At 36.5% G+C, this 17,063-nt stretch overlaps 1 protein-coding gene across 1 annotated transcript in view; it reads right to left on the bottom strand.

Annotated features, from left to right (window-relative positions):
* Positions 1-300: 300 nt before the first annotated feature.
* BCKDHB (branched chain keto acid dehydrogenase E1 subunit beta) overlaps positions 301-17,063 on the bottom strand; it is a 164,171-nt gene continuing 147,408 nt past the window's right edge. Inside the window, exons 10-11 of the mRNA XM_016207356.2 lie at positions 1,983-2,131; positions 301-577 (exon numbers count right to left, since the gene is read on the bottom strand). Of these exons, the coding sequence (XP_016062842.2) occupies positions 1,991-2,131 (141 nt within the window). The 3' untranslated portion in view covers positions 301-577; positions 1,983-1,990. The remainder of the gene's footprint in view (positions 578-1,982; positions 2,132-17,063) is intronic.

Below are 17,063 nucleotides of genomic sequence, written 5' to 3'. Positions count from 1 at the left end.
TGAGGAAGAGGGAAACATACAAGGCAGGCTGGCCTGAAGCCCTCTTGTTCACCATATTAGCTCAAACGAGGCTAAGGCGAGCATCCCAAGGTCTCTTTCCTGAAGCAGGTTTCTCTGCCTGAATCTCTTGGGCAGGAGGAAGGGGAACTGGGGAGGGTTAAAGGCTCCCTCTGAGTCTGGTGTCTTAATAAACAGCTTAAAATCCATATCTCAAAAGAGTAGCTTCAGGGTGGCAGAATTTTGGTTCCCTTCTTCTGCAACAAAAATTCTTTTCACTAATGAAAAAAAAGACACACAACCTGAAGACCAATCTGGTTTTGCTTTATTGAATACTATCCCACACCCAATATTTACAGATTAATTAAGCAGAATGGAACATTTTAAAAAGTTAATCTGAAACACTCTTACTGGAAATCAATTCATGTGTGTTAATACAATAACTAATTTATAATTTTTCAGCCAATATTCATCATGCTTCATTTCATAAAAATTCTATTTCCAAGAAGAGATAAATCTGAAAAAATGTAAAAAATTTCAGAAAAATATTTCCGTATCTAGTCATAATGCTCCAGTCATTCTGTAAAAGAAATTGACAACAATTATAGACATTCTGGTCACTGTGAATTAAATACAGATTTTTCTTAACTGCATGACATGCCATATTTAACTTTTAGTATAGAAAAACCTATGCATATTTTATCATATTTTCATAATAGGCTAATTTTTTGTTTAAGAGGAAATACATAACAAATTTTAAAACCAGTACCTAAATACTACTTTCAGAATAGCAACAAGGCATGTGGCCACGTTACCACCTCGACTCTCCACTAGGATGGTCCGTGGGAGGGAACGCGATGGAGAAAGACATGAGGAGGCCCCCTAACCAGTCCTCACGCGACTTACCATAGAGGCCAGCGGCTTTCACAGGCATTAAGGGGACATCAGGAATAATGCATGTCTGGGAGAAGACGAAGGATATGTGGACTAATGGCCCTAACTTCACAGTGTTCTCAGAGCAGAACTACAAATACTTTGGTGTGGAGATCAGAAGGGCAAAAGGGGGGCAATATTTTCTCTATCTGCACAAATTTAAAGGCCTCTCTCTCTGGTTTTAGGTGAGCTAGCTTTACTACCCATTCACAGAATACGGGAATACAGGATTTCTATCTTTAAAAGTATGGCTGTGTTATTACAGCACTTAATTCCTATCTACACATATGGAATCATTTTAAAAATGACAAAGATAAATCAGTGTGTCAGTAATAGAAACTTCTATAGTATTAAAACCCTAAAAACTATCTTAGCAATGTTTAATGGTCTTCGTTGTTGCTAAACTAACAGGCTGAAGGGGCATATACTAAGCACGACTTAGAAAATCATAATGAATAAATATCATTTACAATTTAAAAACATTCACTTGCCAAAAAGATTCCTGAAATGGTGGTGGTGCTGGATATTTTGTTGTTGTTGGGGTTTTTAAAGTGAAAATTTCCCTTATATACAATTGATAGGTTTCCTGTTCAACAAACCTATTCTTTCAGATAATATAAAGGCAAATTTCAGAATGCTATATATGGGTCATCGCAGAGCGGAAATCACTGGAGTCCAAATTAATGGCGCTTAAAGGGCCATTTTTAAATAATAGAAATTACCCCTATTGGTGAAGAGTTTAAATAGCTGATAAAATGTACAGAAATGAGGGTAAAAGCTGGAACAACAGCAAAGGGTGTATTTGCAATTAAACCACGGCAGAGAACACCCTCATCTAGTGATTATTCAACGTTAACCAATGCACACATCTGAGAGAAATCAGACAATACACATGCTTACTATGTTTCTATTAAATGCAAATATGCCTATGAATTTAACTTTTTTTCTGAAGTCCGCATTGTGTTCTGGAACTTGCCATTTACCAAAACACAACGCACTGGTGTCGGGGCTCCCTGGGTCACACTAGCCTTCCCATCCCAGGGCAGACTTACCCGCGTGGTCAATAGTTAATCATCTTTCGAAGCGCGTCGTAGCACTTCCACTTGTCTGGGATGTAAAACGGCTCGAAGATGTGAGGGAACGGTGTGTCATACCCACACACCCTGGATATGGGGGCCTCCAGGTGCAGGAAGCATTCCTCCTACAGGTAAGAACACAGCGCTGAAACATTTCAACTTAAAATACAATTGCATTCAAGGGCATTCAAATAAGTCTATTGTAATGTGAAAAAAGCAGGTAAAAAAAAGCAGGTAACAAACAACATGTTCAGCATGATCCCAGTTTTACTTAAAATACGTTTTCATATCTGTATATGCATTTTATGCCTATATGCATGTTTGCTAAGCCAAACCCAGATTATACCAGACATGCTGTTGTGCAAATATAAATATAAGGCATAACAAGATGTTCACAGTAAACTCTGCAGCTTGAAATTAGTGATGGGATGTTTTCTCGTTTCCTGTAATTTTCAAGTTCTATATACAATAAACATCATAATATTATCATAATAAATGTTTGTAAGTACTCTACACAGCCACACTAAACTTCTCCCAGTCACTCGACGATGTCCGGGTCCCTCTCATCACCAGGCTTCTGTAGATGCCCGTGGTGCCTGGGCCACTGATCCCCTGGGACCACCGCTCTTCGCCTGACTAACGTGTGCACATTCTCAGGTATCACTTTAGGAGTCGCCTCTGCTGGGAAGTCTTTTTGACACCTCCTCAGTCCTGCACCACCACCAGCAGAGGAAGGGCTCCTGCCCTGAGTTCCCACAGCACTGGACTCAGCATAGCCCACTGTAGGTGTTCAACTATCTGTCTCCCCTGAGACCGTGGGCTCCATGAGGCTAGAGACCTGGCGTAAAAATGGAAAATCTCAACTACAGAAAAAGCCTGTAGTAAATTATCTTCAGGGGAAAAAAACAACATGTTATTCTGCTGACAAATTCAAATTTGAAAACATAATTTTTAGAGAGTTAAAAAAAATCTAAACAGAGAGATATATGATTAAATGTTCTTAGAAATATATTAATTTTCTCATTCATAGCAATTACCTGAAATAAAACCTTTGGTGTTTTTTTTATACACTCGATTTCTACATTGCTTTGCTTCACAAAGGATTTGAGGAGATTCACACTTTCTTACATATTTTACTATCTGTATTTTTACATCTACATTTGAGGGAAAATTTTCACATGAAGGAATACTGATGCCTGGTGTTTAATCCCTACCCTCTGTGCTTATTTTTTCTAGTGACAAGTATATCGGAGCAGAAAGGGCACAGAAACAGGGCAAATTAGCTCCAAAGGGCACCAGCTGGCCATTTACACACCTCTCCCTGCCCCCAGGAGCCACTGTGACTTACAGTATCCAACACCAAATAAGTGTTCATTTTCCTAGCAACAGGAAGTCTCAGTATCAGCCCGAGAACCTCGAATACATATGATTTAAAGAGTCACCTAAGAAATTCCACTACTAATAAGCTTAAAAGAAATGACAGATTGAGTGGATTATTTCTTGAATGAAACAAGTAATTTTAAAAGGATTTAAACTGTCCATTTGGGATTAACTCTGTTTTATTACATTCGTTGACACGAGCTGTTTTTCCATCTTCCCTGAACGTTGCATTTTTCACACACGAACTAACTATCCAGGGACGCTGCAAAATACGGAAAATCAAGGGCAAAAAACTTCACTAAATGCCTTTGATTTTACACTAGTTATAAAATATTACTCTTTCAAACTAGTCCTGGAAAGCTGGCCTACAACAAAATAATGTCAGTATTTGTGAAAATCACTTCTTTTAACAAAAATGGCTAAAATCACCAAACCGTAAATTTTTCAAATAGCAAAGCTTCTAATTCCTCCAGAGGGAGAATCACTTTTTACGAGAGTCCATCTGTTTGCCCAGCACAGAGAAAGGCCTGCAAGGTCCCAGGAACTGTAAACAGTGGTGGCCCTTCGCCACCGGGAAGGGCAGGAGGTGAGGAAGGAGTCCACTTTGGACTTCATGAGTATTGTTGGAGTTTTTATGACACAGTATTATTTTTGTAATTAAACGGCACTAAAATAAAGGGAAAGTAAAGTGAATAATTATCTTCTTATGTGAGTAATAGTTCCTATTTTATGTAATTAACAAACACAAATTTGTTATTTTATATGTAGCACTTCCTTAATTTGAAAACAATTACTATAAATTATGTGGAATTAAATGATTATAACATACTATATATAATATGTGAAATTTATTATAAAAATCATGGACAGTATTTCAAGGATACAGAAGACTATCATTAATTTTATAAGGCTATTCCCTGACCAAATGAAACAGTTTGAAAATTTAACACTTTGCTAACTAAAGTGTATTAAGGACATTTCAATTATTTTTTCCATGGACTTGTGTTAAAAATTCCGTTAAAGCAGTTGGAAATAAGATGTTTGGAAATAAGCAGCCACACAGAGTTACTTCCCACTGAACTGGTTCACGTACAAATGATTTCTGTCTGAGGTATTGTTTGTTTGGGCAGCCACCAAACAGGCATCTTGCTCTGCATCGGTTTTCTTCTTCATACAGAAGCTGTACACACACAAATACACACACACAAGCACACACATACACATGCACTACGCCCACTCTTAGAAAAATATTGAATCTCATTGGTAGATTTTTAGATCAATGCACCCAATTAACTCTCCACAAAGTCTCTCACTCTTGTTATATACCACAGTGTGTCACCATAACTATAGAAACTATGTGTCCTAAAGTTTCCAAGCAATCCAGATTAATCATGTCTTCTTTTCCACTGATCATGTTCTTTGTATTCCACAAGCACACTCATATTTTAAAAACTGTGTTTGATGACTTTTGATTCAGAAATAGTAATCCACAGAAAACTAGGAAGGAATAATTACCTAGCCCACTGGGTCATTGTGAGGATTACAGGTAGTGTCAGTTACTGGTTTCTCTCCCTGGGGAGCTTGACATGGAAACAATGACATGTGACTGGGAGGTTCCAAAGCAGATCCTAGTGCAATAGGTAACCAGGCAACAGAAGAGAACCCAGACAGGTGCCCACAGAAACTTCTCTCCAGCTATTTATGGTTCAAAGTTGCCACCTGAATCCAGTTAAAATGTCTGAAAATGAACCCTAAACCAGTCATGTAGTAACACCTACATATATTTTGCTGTGGTGTGTGCTTTCACATAAATACTCAGGTATTTAATGAAAAATAGATATTCCTTCCATGAGACCCTTGCACAAAATTCTATATATGGTATTTGAGTTTATTTCTGACTATGTCTTTCCGTAACTATGAGAATTTTCTTTCTAAAGTATGTTAATAAGAATAGTGACCAGTACTTATGATATAGCAGGCATGGTGCTAAATGAGTTCTATTTTATCTTATTTAGTCATTTTACAAATCCATGAGGTAGGTATTACATTCCATTTCACAGATAAGGAAACCAAGGTGAAGGGACTTGCCCAAGGTCAACTAAGTACATACACAGCCAAGTAAGATTCCAACAAAGCCCATGTTCTTAGTCACCCTTCGGCAGTTTTAGAGCACTACTGTTGACAACAGCAATAACAAGAGAAATAAAATAAAACAGGGATAGATAAGAACAGTGAAATGGAAGGCAGGCTGGGATTAAGGTTTTACAATAGAACCTCAAGAGGCATAATGGGTTAAGTTCAGTCTGAGAAGTCCCTTGCGCACCTATAGGGCAGGCAGAGGCCAAGATGTGAAGAAGCTGAAAGCACACACTTCAACATGAAGGCCCGAGCAGTAAGCAGGGGGTCCTGGGTCTCAGGAACCTCCGAGGCTATGCTAAGTGATTCAAATAAGCGCACCTCAAATTGTTTATACATTAGCCATCTGGTTTGCTGTGCATATTATAACCAGAAAAGGAAGCAGGCAACGTGGAATGACAATTTCAAATCATAAAAATCATAGACTTGGGCAAAATGAATTCTTTATTTGCCTATTTTCTGTAACAAAACAAAACAAATATATTCCTGTCTTGTTGAAATTGCAGAGGACCAGAGATCCTGTAAATATTCTAGCAGGTAGAGAAGATAAGTAAAAATAAAATATGATCCTTTATTGTTTTAAGATAAATAAAATATTATAGATATATTTTTAGAAATTAATTGCACTGCAATTATTCCTATGTTTTGGTGAATGTAATGTAGGCTACATATGTATATGCATGTAAATGCATACATATATAGCTTCCGTGGGATCGCTCAAGATCACTCAACACTTAACCCCATTTCCCCATTAACGTTTTAAGTACATCAACCCTAAATTCTCCTGTCACCACATCACAGGAGTTACATCACTAAAATCAGTCTCAGGCATTCCACACTGTGGTTTCAGTCACCCTCAGCAAATCTTTTTGTCATTTTTATGGCAGGGCTGATAATAAAATTGATACCGCATGGGATTTGGAATTCTTTCTGAAGGGAATCTATGTTCTATTATGATTTAACCACTCCTAACCTCTGATTACTCAACAGCAAAACAGAAGTATTAAAAATTCTGCTCTAGTATCTTCCTATTGTTTTGCAACACTATTTTTGCATGCCTGTTTGCTTCCCTAGATTGTGAAGTAGCCTGTGTAGAAGTTTTGCGCCTGACACATCATAGCGCTCAATTACTGCGAGGTTTCTGTTTTCCTCTTAAGATTTTCCAAGTTATAATAAACACAAGGTATCTGAAATGATAGACCAAATCATCATTGAAGACAAGATTCTGGTGCACAGAAGAGTTAACAGTGAGAAGTAATATCCCTGATAGCACAGAGCCTGAACAGCTACCATTTATTGGACACTTACTAAGCCTTAAAAAAATGTAAGGAAATACCAAAACTAAGTTTAAGTGCTGTAGGAAGAAGGAAGGAGAAGGAGGGTGGAGACCACTGAGAGGGAGTCTGCAGGGCGGCACCCAGGCCCAGTGCTGACCCCTGGTGGGGAGCAGGGACCTAGACACTAATTGCCAGTTCCTAAGGCTATAGTCAAGGGCCATGGAAATGGTTTAGAAATTTCCTCCAAAAAGAACATAATTTCCAAGCAGTGCTACTATAGAAAAGTAGCCTCTCAGTAAGCTACTGGAAGGTTACAAATAAACATAGATAAATGAATATAATCAAGGAATATATACTTCAAAAAACAGTCGAAAATAAAGACCATACAATACCATTGATTTATTTTAAAAACAATCATTTGGCTTTTGTATTTTAATTCAAGGCAATTCCAGGCTCAGATTCTTTCTAAGAACAACTTTGGAATAATTTTTATTCAGGTCTTCTAATGACAGAAAGTTGGCCATAGCCCACTGTGCAAGAATACATACATATTATCTTGAGTTGGAAAGTTATGAAGTTTAAAGTGATAAGAAAAATTTAGGTCTTTTATACATGTTCCTACTTTCTTAGAGCTGAAGTTGGCGGATGAAATTCCTTTCATTTTCATGAAAAACTATCAACTAATTTTTCTAAACATTTAGTGGAAAGTCAGAAAAGCAGGACACTGTAATGAGAAGCACATCACAAGTAAAAACAGACACGCACTGCCTACGAGATTATCGGATAAATCAGAACTGTGTTCCTCCTTGGAACTATGAGAAGCATCCGTCCACAACTTACTAATAAAGTAATAACTCAAAAACACTGACTTTTAAAGTACTTTCAAACAAAAAGATCCAAGTTATATCACATAATCGTTATTATACCACCGTAACATTTAAACTATGAGAATATATTTTTGTTTCAAGAGGGGGGTGTGGGAGGGTAAATTAAGCTATAAATGTAATGAGCATTCACCACATAGATCACAAAGCTATTTCTTCTCTAGGAGAAAACATTAAGAAAGAGCTTTAAATGATTTGTGAATGTGTTTAGCTTTAAACAAATTCCAATATCATTTGTTCCTTGTCTATTATTATTAATAATAAAACAATGGAGACTTTGCTTCTAAATGCAATTACTTGTCCAGATGTCATAATGAGCACTCTAAGAGTTAAACTCTAAAAATATCACAAAAACTAAACTAATATACCAAAATGATATACATTTGATAGCATTAAAGTCCATGAACTTAGAAACTTATTTTTTATAAGTTGATTAGTACTAATTATTTATGTAAAGTTAGGCTTTTCCCAGCTTCCAAATTTTATCAGAGAATATTTGTTTTAAATTGGTTTTAAATCTGCCATGAAAGCTTGCACATAGCCTAAACATAAGTTTTAGCAGATGAGAAAAAAAAATGATTCTGGTGTCTTAAATCATACTTTCTCAGGAAAGAAGTCAAAGAAACCTGTAAAGGCACTATGCCAGCAATTCCAAATTATTTTCATTATTGAATTAAATAAATACAATTTTGTTAATGTAAAATATTTTTCATTTAAGCTAATGATTTAAATATTATGTATAATATTTTTGAAACAGCTTAAAACATATATTAGTCTGTACCAATTTTCTATAAAGCACAAATCTATGAAACTAATTCTTCAAACAGCAAAGTCCCTGACCTACCCTCAGACTAAGAGAATACTCCCCAAACATTAGATCTATGTTTAATTTATTTTCTAATACCACTCACATGAGATATATTCAACAAACACTTGTTGATATGAAGTCTCTCACTTTTAAAACACAATTGACTCTATATAACTAAATGAAATAGCATATAAATATTATTATTTTATCCAGGTGTATAACACCTGAAACATTACAGTCAAGCCCAACTACTTCAGCAAAACTTCCATGTAAAATCATAATCATGACTAAATTAAAAGCTGACATCTCTACTACTTCACTAGAATGCATTCAATGCCTGCTGACTTTTTTTTTTTATCCCATTTCTTCCTCTTTAATGCAAATTACTGGCAATTTGGTACAATTTTTGTTTCCTAAGATTTTTTTCAGCTACTTAAAGAATGAAACTGAATTATAAACTAAGATTTTCATTTAAATTTCAATTCCATTTTTAAAATGGAAACTTATTTTCTGAAGCTAGAAATACTATTTCTGATCGAAGCAGGTTTCCCTGGATACAGTCCAGCTACCTAAAACAAAGTTGGAGGAGAATAATATTAAAATATGTGTAGAAATGCATTCAAATTCAATTGTCATATCAGAATACAAGCATGTTAATGTAGACTTATCTATTAATCTTGATACATTAACTGTTTAAATTGAAGTAGGACAAATTTCAATATCAAAATTTAACATTAAAATCAGTAATTTACTATATAATACAGATTGCTTTCTTTTCAAAATGATAGTTTTATAAATTTAACTAATTTTAAAATCAGAAATAAATGAAAGCAAATGACAAATTCCTAGATTTTACCTTATCTGAAATCACTTTTAAAAAAAAGTAATAGTGCTCATTATGGTCCAGGGATGATACTAAGTATTTTATAAATATTAATTCATTTTAATTTTCATGAAAACTAAATTAGCAATCACAAAGGTAAAACCATCATCCCATCCAAACCACTGTGGTTTTCCATGTATAACCTGTAAAAGTTTGGTTCTGCTTTCAAAGCTTCCCCTAGATACAGCCTTGAGCTCTGACCCAAAGCTGCCTCACCATTTTCACCTGAAGAGCACTGTGAGAAACAACGGCTAAAAACCAATTTCTTCATTAAATCTTCCTGCAACACATTCTGTTTATTTGCTGCAGTCGGTCTCCAACAATGCTCTGAGGTTTTAAAAGTTCAAAGTCTAAACTTTAAATTCTTTTGAGATATACTATGTGCAAATTTTGACATTTAAAATGTACCGTGGCTACATTGCTTTTGTTAAAACAATTTATATTCAATAGCAGAGGGAAAAAATGCAATGCACTCAAATTTCCACAGACCCTGGAGCTTCTTGAGTTTTACAGTTCAATATTCTTCCTATAGAAAACAGCGTGAACGGCAGCGAAGTTGGAAGGTGGAACTGCTTTAGAAGGCGGGTGCGTAACGATAAACATAAGGGCCTGCAGCCGAGTCATCTCAGGAACAAATCCTTCTCTGTAAGGTAGGACTTTTTCTTGGCTTGGCCCCAGGAAATTCAAAATACTCCAGTAGAGCAAAATTTGAGGATCCTATAAAGCATTCACTTTTTCTGCTTGTTTTTTCCACAAAATTCTTCATACAGCATTCCAGCACCACTAATGGTGCTCGGAAAGGAGAAACGAATCCTGGCTAAAGCAATCTGAGGATTCCTTTCTCTCGTGACATGGAAAACATATTCTCTCAGAATCTGGGGGAATGAACCTGCACTAAAAAAATTTCTGTCGGTTTTGTTTTGTAATTAGTTTTAAGATTCAAGACTAATTACAAAATGAAACTACCAGAATAGTGATTTCCCCCTATCAGGCAGAGAGGCTGGATTTAAAAAATAATGCTAAAATATTTTCTATTTTACCAATGTTGCTCTTTTATTACAATATAGAGCGGTTTATTTATTGCTTTTTCCTTCTATTTAAAAATGTTGGGATTTCTAGTTTGTCTTTTAGTTTATGTTTAAAAGAGTGCTAAAACGACTTGTTAAATAAGGCAAGGAAAAGGGAAAAATCAACTTTATCAACATAATGCCAAGAGATGTGTCAATGTTTTCACTGAAATTAAATTTTTTTAAAGTTAATCTTGGGTGTCATAGCAACACAGTCTTTAAGCTTGGTTAAAGTTTGCTAAATGAATAAATCACACCAAGTTATTTTTCAGCAATTTAATTCTGGTCACTGGATCACTGCAATTTTACTAGGAAAAGCACAGCAGAAATAAATGTTCTAGGCTATCACCAATAATTAGGGAGATGTGGTCAAACACTCGTTAATTGGATCCCAGTAGTAGTTGCACTTCCAAAGTTTAATAATGGAACAAATTAACAATGCAAACAAGTTTCTGCGCAGTCTTCGACCGAGGAAGGACCGGCTGGTAAACACCCTCATTATTCACACGAGCGTGGCGCTCACTAACATAATGAAATTGACCAATTCGTTAAACCTTACGATTGTAACTGTCAGCATCAAATTAGAATAAAATGCAGAATCCCAAATATAATTTCCTCTTCACTGTACTTACATATCTATGTTTCTACCTGTAAAGCTAGTTAATATTTCCTACAAAGAAGTCGTTCAGGTTGAATGTCTATGCATTTGCACACATACATTTTCATATTAGAATTTTAAGAATGGAGAGATGTTTCAGAATTAAGGATAGATGCCTCCTTCTTTGCTCCCAATATTGGGTATATTGTATGCTGATAAGAGGAACCCAAGTCTGCACGAATTGCATGCTGTGTATGGACAAATTTCTAACAAGCCTGATAAAACCACAGATACACTAGTAAGGGGTGGTTAGGGACTGGGATCTAGCTCTGGATACTTTTATAGTTAAGTGTAAAAATATAATATCAGAATTGCCCAAAGTTACTGTTTATTAATAAATTTAGGTGAACTAAATTTACATAGTTCATATAAAATGATAATGTTCACATAATTTATTTAGACAGACCAAAGCACTGACTTACTATTTTTTATCTACTTACTTGAGACTGAATGAACTATAATCAATTCAATCAGGTGCCTCAGTTAGGAATCAGAGCTAACACGTATTACACTGCCTCTGCGGAAGCGATCGCAGAAGTTTCCCTGTATGTCATATATCACACATAATGATGTACATAGCACACATGGACACAAACAAACAATCCTGTGTTTAATCAACACATTCCGGCCAATATCCGGAGAAACCACATGGCAGCCTACAGGAAAAGAAATGTTTGTCCATATGCCTGTTGGTTTAGAAGAAGGAATATGGACATGCATTCGGAGAACAGAAAAGCCAGACATTCACTACACAGTAACCAAGGAGATGCTCTTATTTAGTAATAAACAAGTGTAATTATTTGTCTAGTCTCAGTCCTTTCAACAACTCTACATGGTGGTAAGTGAGGAGCTGAGGTTGGCCAAGCTTAAGGAGGGACAAAGATCACAACGGTGCTTGCAGTTTTGTTGATATTTAAACCAGCTCTCCTGGTTAATCTCGAGTGTACTGAGAAAAAAATTAAGATTAAATAGTGGGCCAAAGAGTCTTCCTTGGATACAAGGTAATATTTGTGTCTAGTGCTATCATTACACCTGTGAAAGAAAAACTGGTGGAACTGTCTGCTTGTTTTTGTCAGTCCAATCAAGATATTTTTAACTTTAATAAAACACTTTAAAATTTTTGCCACATTACTGGTTATGCTGTGTGCCTGGTAGGCTGGACTAGAAATAGCTTGCAGGCTGTACAAAAAGGAGGGGTGGGCTAAATGTGGCCCATGGGCCAGAATTTGCTAACCCTTGCCTTCGAACAATCATATAAAAATATGACTTACTATTCTCATCTTCCACAAGGCATGGATTAGGAAAACTTAGGTCAAAGTAACATAGCTTTAAAAATATTTCTAGGCTTCTTTGTCTTATTTCACAAGAGCCATGGAGCTCTCCCTTTCTCTGCTGTGCAGTTTCTAGAAGGGGCAGGGTCAAAAACTGAAAGGAAAAAAAAGCTAAACAGTTTAGTGCCTCTTTTTGGGGGGAGTGGAATATAGATGGGCCTTTTAAATTAGTTACAGTAGGTTAGGCTCTGGTTTACATGTTTGTTCCTTTTAAATGCTTGCTGGGGAGAAGATGCAAAAATGAGGGGAGGAGGGCACATGAGTAGACTTGCTTCTGTTTAATTACTAACAACTTGCTGGAGTGCAGGGCATGAGCTGTCACTCTGAGTCCTGAAGCTGTGAATTCTTGGGAAAACTGGGTGTTCAACCTACAGTAGGCTGTAAGTTTAAATTAAAAAAATCAGTAAAGTGCTCCATCAGGAAATTAAATTTGCTTCCTTTCATTTATTTCCTTATCTCTGATAGAATCTACATGAACTTAGGCAGCAATGTAATTTGATAAGAATGTGACAGCTTTTTGATAGATTAGAAAAATATTTTAAATAAACATAGGTTACAAGTTTTATCGTAGCCTTGACTTAAATTGGAATATGAAATGTAATCCTCTCCTCACAGTAAATACTTTATAGCTATTCCCCACAGTTAAACTACTTTGTAGAACTCTAAAACTACAGAAGAAAATTTCTGAAGTATTTAAAGAAATGTCTCTTAAGAATAAAAATTTTTGTGTGCAATTAAAACAACAGACAACAGATAAGATACTGCGATTAAATTTATCTTAAAATGTATATTTAAGTGCGGTATAGATTTCCCTGTCTCAGACTATGCTTGCCAGCTTCGATTAGTGGTTATTGGCACAGTCTCCACAGCTGAATGGGGGTGTTTATTAATAGCTGTGGGCTCTCACATTATAGGTACAAAGCTAGTTACACACATATAAGTGGGGTCGAGTAGCTGTGGCTGTGTGCAGATGGGGCCATCCCCACGCATGGAAGCAGACGGGTCCCAGTTGTCCAGACAAGCATTTCAGTCATCCCTGGGAAAGTATCACTTTTAAAAGCTCGATTGAAAAAATATGTAATATATCTAGGTTACGATGCATTAGAATTTCATCATTTTCAATTCCCAGTTCCCTAAGTAAGCATGCATACATTCGATATAACAACTCACCAACCCACAAGGATTTTCCTTAGGTTTCCTCAAATACTAATTATGTAGCAAATCTAATTAAGTACATATGATTCACTTCAGCAGTAGGCACTTTGGTTACCTCAGAATTGCCAAAGGGGATCTGAAGTGTGTATTCTCCCTCCAAAACAATCACGCTGAGCGCCAAACTGATACTGTTAAACACAGCTGCAGAGCAAATGTGCAGTCCTGGTCCAGTAAACACAGTGTTCACACATCGAGCTGCCTGCGAGCAATTGTGGGTTCAGAACTACCAATGGCAGGTTTATGTTACTGTTGTACAATTATCATACACGAGTATTAAGTCACTTAGCACGGCTTGTGCAGATTTCTATAATGCCACGATTTTCCTACACCTCACACACTCACTGAAACTCTGAAAATCCCAAATATTGATAAACACATTTGATCAGTGTCTTGCTGAATTGGTTTTCAAGTCTATAGCCCACATGAAAAAAGAGTAAAGGTATTTGAGTGTTTGAGAACATATTTATGAAATAATTAACATGCAATATATTTAACATCATTCCTGAAGAGAACCACATATACTATGTTTTTTATACATGCTTTTCTTTTCATTATAGAAGATAAGTGTGCAAAACAAACCTATGGACAAATCTGCGCTACAGAAATTAAACTACTTTTATTTCAGTAACTCAGTTTCCATGGAAGGAAATTCTTTTCAGAGGGGCTCTCCAAATGGGGTGGGTTGCTGGAGCTTAAGGCCATGACCGCAGTCCCTTGGAGGCTGTTAGATTGCTATGGCAACTACCCTTTTCCTATCAATAAGCAACAGCTCTGAGCACTAATATTCTGGGGGGAAAAAAGGTTTCACTTTCTGTGGGGATAACAGTATGAATTAGTTTCAAGACTAAAATATACCACTTTTTTGTGCAAAACAAACAATATCTTTGCTAACTGAATTACTTCACTAGAATTCCCCTTTATAATAAATGCAAAATTATTTAAATCAGCCATCATACTCCAGTTTCAAAACGGGAAAATTTGTGACGTAAGTAACCTAAAAATGTTAAGCCAAAGGAGGTCATGTGTGCAAGTCCAGGCAGAAGAAGAAAATCTATCTCCAGGGAGCAAATGACACATAAGAAGCAAAACTGACAAGAAAACAACATATACTTCCACGTAGCTCTTGGGGTTTCTTAACAGCAGCACATTTTCAATGCTTATATTTCTTATCTGTGGTTGTTTAAGTATTACTGTGCAGAGTAATAAATACATTGATTATATCTATTAAATTAAACACATCTCCCTCCTATTTAGGATGGCATTTGCCAGCTTTGCCTTCATTGGATCAAGTATCAATAGGCACATCTTTGAATTGTGTCTTAATTTCGGTGTGTAAAACCAACACTGCAAAGTGTCATGTACACTGGTTTCCACAGCCTACTGTATTAGAGACACAATGCCTGACACAGAGGAGGCATCAGTAATTGCTGACCAAACAACTCCAGTTTTGACTTCTGTTCTAGCTCACTCTGGGGCATTAATGAGCTTGGTCACTGGTGAGGGGAAGAATCAGCAAGACAGAAAGTGGGGTGTGGAGACTTTTACTACTCAGCAATTACTGCACGCAGTCTTACTCACCTACCAGATGCCACACTGCTACCGTTGTGATCATGTCCCTCCCCTAGTTAGAAGTTTTTCCTGGCTCCCCAAAGCTTACTCTTTATTTATCCCTATTTCCCTGCAACCCAGTACAGAAATGCACAGGCCTACCTCCACTGCAATCTTGCTATTTTATAACATAAACCTCTCTCTTCAAAATCTCTGATTTTTCTATCCCCTGCTATCTTGACATAGTCTACTTTTCAAATTTAGCTCAAATGCCCTTTTCCAGAAGCCTTCAGGATCTTGATGCTGATTTTTTAACTCGTTTATTCAATCATTTGTCAATCAAGTATTTCAGAGCCCATAATGTCCCTACCTTCATAGAGTTTTATATCCTAGTGAGGGGTGTCTAGAAAGGACATCCACAGAGGTTTGTGGCAGACTTAGCAGAGCTCTAAGTTGTATAGAGTGCTCAGGGAAGGGCTTTCTTAAGAAGGTGGCTTGGCCAGGTGACAAAATAAGTACAAACACATGGAGGCAGAAAAGAGCCTGGTGTGATCCAGAGATTGAGAGGGAGCCCTGGGACCTCAGCAAAGGCAGGAGGGGGGAGTGGACCATGAAGGAGCAACAACAGAGCAAAGGGAGGAAAGGAGGGGACAAACAGGTGGCCCGATGGTCAACAGACTAGCCCCGACAGTGACAGATGGTTTTCAGATTTTATATATGTGTATGTTACACAGCACATGCAAGAAGTACCTACAGGGAGCTGCAAGATTCTCCAGGTAAACTCAGGGCTCATTTATAGGAAATCCGATATATAATTAGAGATGAATGCCAGGGTTGCTGAGAATCTCAGTAAGACGTGAAACAACACAGGGGTGAGGGTAGTAAATCAACAAGGTATACCATATGAGTGGATCGCTTTTTGTGTAATTTAGGGGAAATTATCATTTCATTTAGTACAAAATGTTTTAAGGATCAACAATGAAATATCCACTTCTGAGGAAGTTAGGAAATTAAAATTGGAAGTACTTTACTATAGTTTGTGGCTAACTGGAATCCTTTCTTGTCTAGTTTTCAAATGTCTTTTCTCTTCTAGTAATCTATTTATTACCATATCCAGTGTCTTAATGATAATATCAATTTCCCACATATTCACACTACTGATTTCCTCTTCTTATTTCCTATCTCTGCATCTCTCTCAGTGGTGTTTATGATTATGGACTGTAAAGAAAAAGGCTCAAGACTGAGCAACCTAGCAACGTGCATAAAGATAGTATTTTTATAAATGATATCTTTTGTTCCTTTGGTAAGGAGTAGGAATTCACTGCAGATAAAAACAGGCTTCCATATGCTTTATCTAGGGGCAGTAGAGAAAAACCTCCCCTCTCTCCCCAAATCATGTCCTCTCTGTGTTGTCAGTTACCAAGGTTGATTATAATATAGCAACTGAGCTGCAATATAGGCTGGGCTAGTCCCATAATAATTTTGCTACCCAGCAACTCGGAGTGATTCTCAGAGTAATCTAAAAATGAAGGCAAAATATAACTAGAAAATGTTCCGTATACCCAACTATACAAAATTCAGAAGAATGTATTTGCTTAGCATTTAATTTGGATTTATAAAAATTCGGATTGTTTGAAAATTCTGTTATGTGGAATTATTAACTGGAATCTATGTACAAACTAATTTCTTAGACAGTTTAAGAAAATTCCAATTAGTTATTTTTTCATGCTGTGAAAAATGTTTCCTTTGTGAACTAAAGAATGATAACACATCTCAATTTCTTTGGTATTCAGGTTCATATTGTACTAGAAAGTAGAGGACTTGGGTCCTTGTCCTGAATCTGTTACCAGCTGGGTAAGTGACAGGATAG

This window comes from Miniopterus natalensis, chromosome 5 (assembly GCF_054644295.1).
Source record: "Miniopterus natalensis isolate mMinNat1 chromosome 5, mMinNat1.hap1, whole genome shotgun sequence".
Classification (NCBI taxonomy): domain Eukaryota; kingdom Metazoa; phylum Chordata; class Mammalia; order Chiroptera; family Miniopteridae; genus Miniopterus; species Miniopterus natalensis.
Note: the sequence above shows the minus strand (reverse complement) of the source record. Positions and strands in the feature narration are given on the sequence as shown.